This window comes from Nuphar pumila, chromosome 2, assembly GCF_984573655.1.
Source record: "Nuphar pumila chromosome 2, dmNupPumi1.hap1.1, whole genome shotgun sequence".
NCBI lineage: Eukaryota > Viridiplantae > Streptophyta > Magnoliopsida > Nymphaeales > Nymphaeaceae > Nuphar > Nuphar pumila.
The window spans coordinates 78,309,956-78,322,487 of NC_143250.1; the positions used below are offsets into that span (position 1 = coordinate 78,309,956).

Consider the following 12,532-nt stretch of genomic DNA (forward strand, 5'->3'; position numbering starts at 1 on the left):
TCTATTGGGGGACCCCCCAATGCACCTTTATGAAAAAAGGAAAAAAATAAAAATAAGAAAAAAGAAATACAAAAAATAAAGAAGGAAAATACAACATATTCCAAATGGAATATGTGCAAGATAGGAAATTACAAGAATACCCTTTTCGGGTAAAAAATAAAATATGTATATAAATATATATACTTATATATATAGAGATACGTATACATATAATATATATATGTATATGTATCTCTATGTATATAAGTATATATATTTATACTTACAACAATGGTTTTGGAGATACATTTTAACACTTAGAAATAGTAGTTTCCATAGCCTGGTACTTTGCTTCCGTTGAAGATAGGGGCACTTTTTTTTGTTTTTTGCAATTCCACGATATTAAAGAGACACCAACAACAACACAAACAACGGTCATTTACATCCCCTCCTCAATTAGAGTATGAATAAACAATTACTTCCAATAGAGAGGAAGATGATAAAAAGAGTTTATGATTAATAATATTCTTAAGATATCTAATAATCCTCATTACGATACTCATATGTACTATAGTGGGATAATGCTGGAATTGACTAACAGAATGAATGGCATGTGCAATATCAGTCTAGTAATATAAAGATAAATCAATACTCCAATCATCTGTCTATATGGAGTTGGATCTTTCAAAGGTTTACCGTCATCCTTCTTCCCTTTCACGTTTATGACCTCTGGATTATTAACTCTCTTTTCATCAATAATTCCCTATCAAGCTATTATCTCGGCAACATACTTAGTTTGTGACAAAAGATAACCGCGAGGTGGTTTCGTATAGAGTTTACGTAAGTGAAGGTCGTTTTCACGTGCCAACTCTAATTCTGGAGGGGGTTCTATGTAAACTTCTTCATTAAGATTGCCATTGAGACAAATAATTTTTACATCCTTTTAATAAATAGGCCACTTCCTAATCGATGATATGGTTATGAGTTCTAATGGCGGTCATCCTAACTACCAGGGCAAAGGTTTTTTCATAGTCTATCCCATATTTTTTACTATATCCTTTAGCTACTAACTTTGCTTTGTGTCTTTCTAGTGATCTAGCACATTTGGTGTTAACTTTGTAAACCCATCTGCATCTTATGAGTTTCTTTCCTAAGGGTAATGATTGAATTTTTCAAGTTTTACCTTTTTCTAGTGTTTCTAATTCGTTATTCATAGTTTCAATCTTGCTGGTTCTTAACTTCATTAAATAAAGATGGTTCAACATATGAATGAATGACCATAAGACTATCACAAAATGACACGGAACCCAAGCCACAAGAAACTAAAAATAACAACATAGATGAAATCCAAATGCATTATAAAAATGCATTGGGCTAGATAGAATAGGCCATGCAAATACAAATACAAGAGAACAAACAAGATATAAAATAAAATATTTATTAATGTTAAATAAACATAAAAATATATAAGAAAAACCTCATTATAAATGCACTCATACACACACATAAAACTACCCATCATTCTCACTTTACAAATGCACACATCACCCATATATATAAGAAGAAAAAGTGGGAAAGATTGAGACTAGCCTAACGGCTAGTTGGGAGAGGTCCAACGGCTAGTTGGTCAGCTTAAGTTGACCAAATAAATAAATAAACAAATAAATAAAATTACAAAAATAATCATTTTAAATAATAATAAATAAAAATTCCTATTCTACCCTTAAAGAATACAATATGCATGTTAACTTATGAGTATAATATATATGAGTTATATCATATATATGTATATATGTAAAGATATATATTTTATTTTTCTGCTTTTTGTTGTAGACTGAAATACCTATCAGGGGTATTTCAGTCATTTCACATATGTAATAGGTGTCAGCCCTCTAAGGGCTGACTAGTCTTTTATATTTTCCTGTTTCTGGTTATAGACTGAAATACCCATCAGGGGTATTCCAGTCATTTTGCATATGTAATAGGTGTCAGCCCTCTAGGGGCTGATTGGTCTTTTATATTCTTTTGTCTTTTTAATTTTTATCTTTTTCTTGTTGTCATTTTGTAACACAGCTGTTGGGCCGGTCCAACTAGATGTTGGAGTGGTACCAACGGCTATAATTATAGCCATTGGGCTGCTAGTTGGAACAGCCCATGCTAGCCTATTTAAAGGGGTCTCTCCCTCTTTGTTACATATGCTTTTCTAAGCATATTGCTGAAATACATTGAGATTGTTTTTAAGTGCGCTCTTGTAACAGTGAATGTATGTTTGGTTATTGACCCCAAAGTGGTATTTTGTGTATACACTCTTTGAATGTTTCTAACAGCCCACAAGTGGCTTCTATTGTAAAAGATTTTGTATTTCGTGACATGGTATCAAAACTGGAGTTTTAGAAGACAAAGAGGCTTTCGTTCGTGTGTTTGTGAAGGAGAACAAGTGTTCATAAGCTCCGCCAAAGCACACACCAACCTCTTCTCATCTTCTCACCTTATTATCTATTTCTCTCTCTTAACCTTCTCTTCATATGGCTAAAAAAGAGGTTGTTATGGTAGTCCCAATCAAATTTGATGGAAAAAATTATAACATGTGGGCTACCGCTATGGGAGTATGTTGATGGTTCTTTAATTCAACCTCAACTTACACTCATAAAATCTACTAGTGATGAAAAGGGTGTAATATCGTGTGTTTTTCCATGATTTATAACGTCGAAAATTATAAAATTTTGGCTAAGTATTTTATGAGATTGATAAAAATCATGTTTTTTCATGATTTATAATGCCAAGCCTCCTCCCAGCTCCTTCTGATTGCAGGGGAGGGGTCGAGCCCTCCCTGCTCCCTCTGCTTGCAGGGGAGGGGCTGAGCCCCTCCCTGTTTCCCTGTTTTACAGGGGAGGGGTCGAGCCCTTCCTGCTCCCTCTGCTTGCATGTGAGGGGCCGAGCCCCTCCCTGCTCCCTCTGCTCTTAGTTGTCGGGGAAGGGGCTATGCCCCTTCCTTGTTAACCACCAGGGTGCGGGAAGGGGTACAACCCCCTTCCCTTCCCTTCCTCTTTTTCAGACTAGCCGGAAGGGGGATGCCCCTGCCACTGTCTCTTTTGCAGACCGAACAACGGGTAGGGGCTCCTTTTTATCCCTTCGTATATCATGCTAATGTTTTGGTTTTTTGCAGCTTGCACAACGGAGCTTGCTCGCGCCCCGCGGCCTGAGACATATGTCACGTACACTTGGAGACGTACGCAGCGTCGAAACTCCCAAAGGTAGGGGAAAGTTGCGCAAAGGACAATGGACGAATAAAAAATTAAAGCAATTAAAATTTAAAATTTTAAAATGGAAAAGAAAGGACCAAGGACAATATATATGTATACGTATATCTATATACATACGCCTCTAACTAAAGGACGCGGTTTCGCGATCCTTATCCTTTTTACTTTTCTGTCTTTACTGCTTCCTGTTGCCGCCACACTCGATGTGCCCGGGCTTGTCTTTTCCGCATTTACTTTTCTGTCTTGACTGTTTTTTGTTGCCGCCGTGCTTGATGTGCTCAGGTTTTCTTTTTTCGTATTTACTTTTCTGTCTTTACTGCTTTTCGTTGCCACTACACTTGATGTGCCCATGCTTTTCTTTTTCGCATTTACTTTCCCGTATTTACTGCATTTCGTCCTTACTATTCTTGTCTTTATTTTGTCGCCACACTTGATGTTCACAGGCTCTTTTCGCATTTAGTTCTTGTCTTTATATTCCTGTATTTTCTTACTTGTCTGTACTTTTCTGTTTTTACCATTTTCTGTTGCCGGCTTTGCTTTTGTACTTTTTCTATTTCTTGTGACCCCTCTCATCGTGGTTGTACTTTTAGACAAGTATGTTACGTACTATGATGAGTAGGATGAGAGATATATGATTACCTCAAACGTGCAATGACACGTGATTGAAATCACATAATGGTGATGTTTTCACCCTCACAAGTAAGTTGACCCCTCTCATCGTGGTTGTACTTTTAGACAGGTGCGTTGCGTACTACGATGTGTAGGATGAGAGGTCTATGATTACCTCGAACGTGCAATGGCACGTGATTGAAATCACATAATGGTGATGTTTTCACCCTCACAAGTTGTGTAAAAATTAAGTGTATACAAATACCTGACAAGGGTATTTCTGTCCTTTTATTTAGAACAGTCCACTAGGGACTGAAATGTAATTTTTTATTTTCTGTTCACTTTTTACTTTTTCTGTTTTTCTGTCTGTACATGTCAGAAATTTTGACTGTTGGGAGACAATCCAACTAGACGTTGGACTGCCTCCCAACGGTCATAAAAATGACTGTTGGAAGGCAGTCCGTCTGTAAAGAGTATCTCTCTTTTGAGTATCCTTATGCAATAACATTTGTTAGACCCTTGTGTGGGTGGTTTTTTTGATTCAATCAAGTATTCTACTTGATTGAAAGTGAGTTCTTGCATGTGTATCGGATTCAATCCACTTCATTTCAACACCAACAGCCACCACTTTAGATTGGAAGATGTGTGTGTGTGTGTGTGTGTGTCACACACACGTGTGTATAATGTGTGCACTTGTGCTTAATTTTTTCTTGTCTCTTGTCTGCATTGTGTAGATTCCCATTTCTTTTCTTAACATGGCCCTGTTTACGCACTTTTGTGTTGGCCAAACATTCAGCTAGATCCGAACTTTCTAGTGAGGTCAACTATCAAGTTCTCAATGAACATGAACATTGAAGATAGTGCTGGGATCGTTATTACTTCTGTATAGCATGAATTGTAGAATGATTTCTTGAATTTTATGAAGTACATAGCTATCAATAAGTTAATCTGGATGTATTTGCCTGCTCTTTAATATTTTTATCTGAAGTGTATGGTCACTTTTGTTTTTGGTTATTTTTCTATGGTTTTACATGATTGTCTACCTCAATGACATTATACTATATGCAGGTCCCTGTGCACCATAAATTTATTGCATTTGTGGAAAGACTTATTTCAACTCTTGGAGCCAGTAGAGTTATCGGTGGTTCCAGCTCAGAGAGTTTAGTTTCAATTTCAGATGGTTTAAGCATGGTTTTCTCCCAACTGCATCATAGAGCATGGCTTGCAGCAGAGATGCTGTGTACATGGAAGTGGAAAGGGGGATGTGCTACAAGCTCTGTCCTGCCATTCTTGTGTGAATATGCAAAATCAAGACATTCCTTCCTTGATGATAAACTCATGCATTCTGTTGTTTGTATTCTGCTTGATGGTGCCATTCTTCATGGGTCTAGGGTTCAATTATGCACGTTCAATATTTGGACTGCTTCAGATAATGAACTGGAGAACATCCAAGACCCGTTCCTGCGAGCACTTATCTCTGTTCTTTTAATGCTTTTGATAAAAAATAACATTTGGGGAAAAAATGATGCTTTCCTACTTCTTGACTACATGAACGAGAGGCTTTTTGTTGGTACGGATGTAAACCAGTGCTGTCTGAAGATCTTGCCATATGTCTCAAGTATCCTGATCAGGTCACTCCATGCAGAGGGCAACACCTTTATTGAGGCTAACAAAGCGCCTGAAGTTGATACCTCAAAGGAGGAACAACTCAAGAGCACAATTTTAAGTTGGCTGGAATGTGCTCTATCTGCGTCTCTAGTTTTAAAGGAGACAGGAGAACATGGTAACATTGCACTTATCTTTACTGTTTTCTGGCAGTAACATATGTAAGCAAAAACTACATCCTGGAATCTTTTTTGTTCTGTATTTGTGACATTGTTCCTTTCCAATTTTTTCAGATGTTAATGATTGGATTGAATTAGCAGTTTCCTGCTATCCTTTGTGTATGACGGTTGGTATAGGAACATTTAGATTTGAGGCAATTAGAAGAACTGGCCACGAGGAGAGAAACTTATTGTTGGATTTGTTCAAAAAACATATATCTTATGCAGATGCATTGCCCAAATGCTATTCTGCCCAGCAGATGCAATTGACTGCCTGCTGTAGTGAAGAGAGACCTTTATCATTGCCAGTAGATATGACTTTTGCTAAACTAATGGCAGTTTCAGTAAGTTATTGTTGGCAGGAATTCAATGAAGACGACTGGAAATTTGTCATATTGCAGCTGCATAAATGGGTGGAAGCTGCTGTTGTTGTAATGGAAGAAATGATAGAAAATATTGATGCCATTTTTCAGAGCAGCTCTGCTGCAGATAGTTTGGATGTGAGCATTCTTAAACAAGCAGTTCAAGTTTGGAATTCCTTCCCCATAAGTGTTCCTAGAATTGCCCTTTTCATTTTTTCATTTATCTATGATCTCATTGAACTCAGTGAAGTGAAACAGACAGAAACTCTGGAATGCTTACAAGCTGCTGAATGGGACCATGCAAGAGACCGGGTACTTCAAAATGTTCTTCGATTGTTCTTTGCATCAGGCCTTGCTGATTCAATAGTAAGCTCTTTGGGTGAAGAAGCTGCATCAATTCCAGCACTGACATGGCATGCACAAACTTGTTTTTGGGATCTTATAGCTGGAATTTCTTGTAATTCTCCTCAACATGTTAGAAAGGCTGCAATACAATCTGTTGAACTTTGGGGTCTAAGTAAGGGACCCATTGATTCACTGTATGCAATTCTTTTATCATCTATGCCGGTTTCATCATTACAATTTGCTGCTTATATTTTTCTTTCTGCTGAGCCACTTTGTCATTTGGCTATCACAAAGGAAGAGAGAGACTGCCTATTCAGTGAAAACATTATTGGGGACAATGAATCTGCCCAGTCTCAACAATTTTATTCATCTTCAGAAAAACCATTTGCTTTTAGAGATGAGATCTCTTTCATTATTGAAAAATTATCACTTCAAATTCTTGAGGAGGATGTTGTAGCACATGATCGGGTAAGTTTATTGCTTGGAACTTCTTGTAATATTCTTTGATTTTTTTCCTTCATTTTTTTTCTTTTGTCATTTATAGCTTTTGTGTTTGTGCTTATAACATAAGAACTTGTGAATCTTGCTTGCAGGTTAACTTTTTCCTTGCCTGGTCCTTGTTGCTAACCCATCTGCAATCATTGCCTCCTTTGTCATCTGCTAGAGAGAGATTGGTTCAATATTTGCAAGATTCTATCAGTCCATTAATAATATTGGATTGCCTTTTTCAGCATATTCCATTAAAGAAGGGATCAGCTCTTAATTTAAAGAAAAGAGATGTGGAGCTTCCTATTGAAATAACTAGAGCTGCAAATGCTGCAAAACATGCTATTACTTCTCGGTCATTGTTATTTGCTGTGAAATCACTCTGGCCTGTTGATTCTGGGACAATTGCTTCACTTGCTGGTGCAATATATGGATTTCTAATCTGCCTTATGCCTGCTTATGTGCGTAGTTGGTTTACTGGATTACGTGACCGTTCTATGTCATTGTCCGTTGAGTCATTCACTAAATCTTGGTGTAGTCCTCATCTTCTATCTGATGAACTATCTCAGGTATTTTAATGGATTATTTTTTTCCCTTCCCTGTTTATATTATTAAAGAAGTCTCAGGTAATCATTATGAATTTGTCTTGTCTATGCGAGAGGTGTTAGTATTTACTTGACCTGCCTGCTTGTGCTATTTTCTCTCAGTATGCCATGACTTGCACATATTTAAGGATCAATAACCAGCAATTCTGTAAAGTCTGCACTTATCATGATGGCATTATTGTAGTATTTGTTTCTGTACATTCTGTTATTTGGATATTAGAAATGGCACAAATAGCAATTTTGGTTATGTGAATGATTGCTTCTACACAATACTATTAGGGTTAATGATATATAATGAAATCTAATACTTCTGGCAGAGTTAATAATTGTGAGGTTTGGGCTGCCTGTCTTGACCTCCATGACAATAATTTCAGTCATGTTTCTTAATGATGGCAGGTTGCAGTTTGTTCTTTGCACATGTCACATTATTATAATTGGCCTATAAGGGTCTTTTATATAAAACTGAAATCAATTGGTACTGCTTCTCACCTATGAGAGTGCTTGGCGCTGTCACCTATATTGCTAAAGAGTGCAGCCCTGATTGTCCCTAACCGTATAATGAGCAAGAGAGGAGTAAGCTGGATGTAGTATTTTGAAAAGCTCAAAATCTGGCTCTAGAATTTGTCATTAAGATCTTCATAACTTGCTCAACTCCAACAAATTGCATATTTTTGTCCTAAAATTTGCAAAGGCTACTGAACTAGCAAAATCAAAAGTTGACTAATGGTTTACCCTCATGATGTTGTGTATGAATTGAGTTATATGTACCTGCAGGGTTAATTTGAAATACAAATATGCAAGAACAGACTGTATCCCTTGGAAACTTCCTCTAGTGAATTCCTTGGGAACCTCTATACTGAATAGAATTTGCAGATACACATGTTTAATAGCAATTGGTCCCTCCTAGCCACTTCAATATTGGACACATTGAGATATAATTCACCATAGGTTAAACTGTAACGATCACATTGGTAGGGTCTTACCACACGACATGCTATGTATTGAAGCCAAAGAAAGGAGAGAAAGATGGCACAAAGAAAGAGAGGCACAATGAGAGAACTCATTTCTTCATTTTTTTAGATGCAAAATGAGAAATCTATACAACTTAAAAGGGGATGACACTCCTTGGTTACACAACAAGACAAAAATAGTTGACTACTATAACTTCCTATGAAAATACAAAACTGCCCCTCCTAAATAATTATATATACAACATGAGTGAGGGTCGCATAAAAGGTTATAATACATATGGTGCAACCAGAGTTACCAGAAGCTTCTTAGATAGGTGGGAAGCTCGCTTCCCGTAAACTCGCTTTGGAAGATACTCCTCGCTTCTGAAACTTGATGAGAACCTCAATTCTCCCATGCTTCTCATATGCTTTCCGCACACTTCATCTATTCTTCTTATATGTTCTCTTACTCAACTTTTCTTGTTTTTTGTGTTTTATCTTACTCTTCTCACTCACTTCCATGTGCTTTCTCCAAATTGGTAGTCCTCATTTTTATATTTTGTTAAAAATTTAATTCTTACACTAAAAAAACATGAAATTTAATATTTGCCACTTTTATTTTAGTTTTTATTTGTGTTTCAGTTTGATTCCCATTCAATTCTTATATTTATTTTTTTTAGTCCTTGCTTTCCGCTTCCTATACATTTTAAAATGCATTGTTTCTTGCTTCCGCTTCCCGTATAGTTTTCCGCTTCCTAGTCTGACAGCCTTGGGTGCAAGCTATATTACTTACACTTATACACTCCCCATCAAACTTGAGATGATGCTAGAGGAATCATCCCAAGTTTGAAAATGAATGATTGAAAGTGTAAGGGAGTCACACTCTTTGTTAACACATGCAATTTATTGTCTTGAGCTTACATGTGTAAAAAAAGAGCCTTCAAGCATGAACAGATATGTCTACCAAAGAAGCCAAAATGAACAAGCACAAAGAGCCACTATGGGCACACTCACAAAGGTCACTAAGGGCACACACCAAGAAGGCTCATAATATAAAAAATTAATATTTTGTTATTGCTTAAAGTATGCAAGAAGCATACTTACAATGAGGGGAAAACCCCTTATTTATACACAAATGAGGGAGGGAAGAGAGAGAGTAATGAAAGGGAAGAGAGAAAGTAATGAAAAGAGAGGGAGACATGTAAGATTTTTTAGGGTTTGAAAAATCAACGGGCTACAATGTCACAACTTTTCAACCCTCATAAAATTGTATTTTATGTTGAAAAAATATGATCCAAGACTTGTTTCCTACTATTTTAACCATGCTGAACACATCTATGGGGTTAGATTTGATCAAAATAGCCTTACTATGAGTCCTAATTAGGAGGTTCCTTACCCACGAGGGTACTATATATTTCCCCCCATATTTATATACAGTTTATGTATCTTTATGTACACAATGTTTCATTGCATAATTATGATTAACGAGTAACCGTGATTGCTTGTTTCTTACAACTGCATACTATGTTCTTGTTAATTTCGTGTTCTAATTACCTTTGTTGTACAGATCAAAGGAGCTGGTATCACTGATGAAAATCTGTCAATTAGTGTCAATAATTTGGCATACGAGATAACAGCAACTTATAAGAAGGAGGAGACAGCAATGGATTTAGTCATACAACTTCCCTCTTGTTACCCATTGCGCCCTGTAGATGTTGGTTGTAATAGAAACCTTGGCATAAGCGAAACCAAACAAAGGAAATGGTTATTGTCCTTGACTGCTTTTGTTCGTAATCAGGTATTTATGTTAGTCTTACTTCACATTGAGGTTTTTTTTAGATTTCTTATATTTTTGTCCTCTCGCTTGAGCCATTTTTTGGTTCTGAAACTTTTAGTGCTTCATCTGTGCAATGGGTTACATTTGAGTGCGGCTTGAACTTATCCATAGTCTCCTGCTTTGAAGCATGACCAAGTTGTGATAAATACGCAGTAATAAAAAGTTTCATTGGTTAATCATCTATAAAGTCTAAGAAGATTGAAAATCTCACCAGCCCTCAAGTCGTATAAAAGAAAGCATACTGGGATTGGTTGTCACATATCTAGTCTTCAGTTTCTGTGAGGACACCTTGTTTCTTTTTACTTTCCAATTGAATTGGATGTTTATTAGCATAATGTCTATAAGAGCTTCTGTACTCATTTTTATGTGCATAAACACTGACATGGACATGCAAGTATCTAACAGTGCTCCATTGTTGTATCAGTGTCTTTTTGGTTGAACATATTCGTGGCAGCAATAAACACTTGAAGTTCATTGTAAAAGGTGTTGTTGGTTACTGATAACCTATCAATAAGATTTTTTTTCCTAGTTGATTGTAGCATGGCTGGGACTGGAACAACTTCAATTCTGCCTACAGCAAGAACACCTTTTTAATCTTCGTGTGACTGGATCTCACTATAGCTCAGAAATCTGCATCTTTGAAATTTCATTCCTGGAATTCTTTTGTAGAATTTTTCCATCACATGAACTCACATCTGCTTTAGCTATACATGTTTCCTGCTCAATATTTGATGCTCCAATCATATGACTGTAGTTCATAAGGAAACCTGACTAGTTGAACTTGAACTCACTATGTTCAGATTAAGGAAACATGCGTCCTCATTTTCAGTCACATTAATTTCTTTTTTGTTCACCTGTTGCCTAATGTCAGCAAGATTGAGGATCAAAGCAAATACATTTGCGTGAATCTTTTCAAGGTTGTTTTCATAAAAGTCATATGATTTGATGTCACTATGTTTCTTCTTTTTACTTGCAGTTCCTAAGGCTTTTGTGCACTATCATAGCCTGTGAATCCCCATATTTGGTGTGGTTAAATCTGCTTCTGGTGAACTATGTGAGGGGGAGCTTATAAAATCAAGAACTGTTCTCATAAAGTCATATGATTTGACGTCACTATGTTTCTTCTTTTTACTTGCACCCATATTTGGTGTGGTTAAATCAGCATCTGGTGAACTGTCTGTAATGAAATACAAGAAATAGAAAGAAATGCCTCTTAGGGGCTTGCAAAATACAGAAGAACACCACCGAGGACCACTTATGGGTCAAGATACAAACACAATGCTACTAATGGGCAACACAAGAGCATAAAAAATATGTATTTGTATTCCAAAAGAGCTTGAAACAAGCATACCACAAGGGGATTACTCCCCTTTATATAGAGAAGAGCGGCCATATAGAGCCCTTGGGAACCATTCCAACAGCTTTAATGGCTAAGGACCATTATGTCCTTGGCTAGAAAAAAAAAACAAACAGAAAAATAAAAATGAAAAAAGTAAAAAGTAAAAATAATAAAGTGCCCTTAATGGGCACAACCTATTACACAAAGTGAAATGATAGCAATATCCCTAATGGGTATTATATATATGCATATATAACCATATTATACACCTATATATATGTACAATTTAACACTCCCTTAAACTTATGGTGTAATCACCAAAAGTTTGTCAAGTAAGAAATAAAACCGGAGAGAAGGAAGCACATTTGTGAAGAAGTCGGCTAACTGAAATTTCGATGCTACATGTGGCATGATGATAGTCTTCTTAAGGTATTCTTCAAGAATATAGTGGCAGTCCATCTCGATATGCTTATTCATTTCATGAAATATGTGATTACCAGTTATATAAATGGTGCTCTTGTTATCACAACATAACCGTGAGGGTGACTTTTTTAGCACTCTCATGCCTTTTAATAATTGTCTTAACCATACTGTAACGACCCAAACTCATACTCCTTGTAAATGCATTTTTTTTTAAACAAATGCGGAAAGAATCCTAAAGACCTGAGCCTTTACAGTTTCACTCACCATTGGATAACCAACCAACCACAAGGGATCTTATACTCATCTTTCATATCAAACTAAAATCCAACCAAACTTTATTTATTCAAATGTAAAGTGTCTGAAACATAATTAATTAAAAGTAAAGAAAGCTAAAAAGAAAGAGCCACGCCGTCCCAAGAATCTGCAATGCAGTCGTGTAGTCCTCTCGTAACTCTTTTCAAAAGCAAGTCACCCCACTAGGCATCTGAGGCTGCGAAAAAACACAAAAAATAGG

At 36.5% G+C, this 12,532-nt stretch overlaps 1 protein-coding gene across 2 annotated transcripts in view; it reads left to right on the forward strand.

The window, feature by feature from the left end:
* LOC149845791 (HEAT/U-box domain-containing protein) overlaps window positions 1-12,532 on the forward strand; it is a 173,375-nt gene that overhangs the window by 120,947 nt on the left and 39,896 nt on the right. For both annotated transcript variants that reach the window (XM_089996005.1, XM_089996006.1), the window contains exons 13-16: window positions 4,917-5,631; window positions 5,747-6,846; window positions 6,972-7,433; window positions 9,987-10,217. In XM_089996005.1, the coding sequence (XP_089852131.1) occupies window positions 4,917-5,631; window positions 5,747-6,846; window positions 6,972-7,433; window positions 9,987-10,217 (2,508 nt within the window). The remainder of the gene's footprint in view (window positions 1-4,916; window positions 5,632-5,746; window positions 6,847-6,971; window positions 7,434-9,986; window positions 10,218-12,532) is intronic.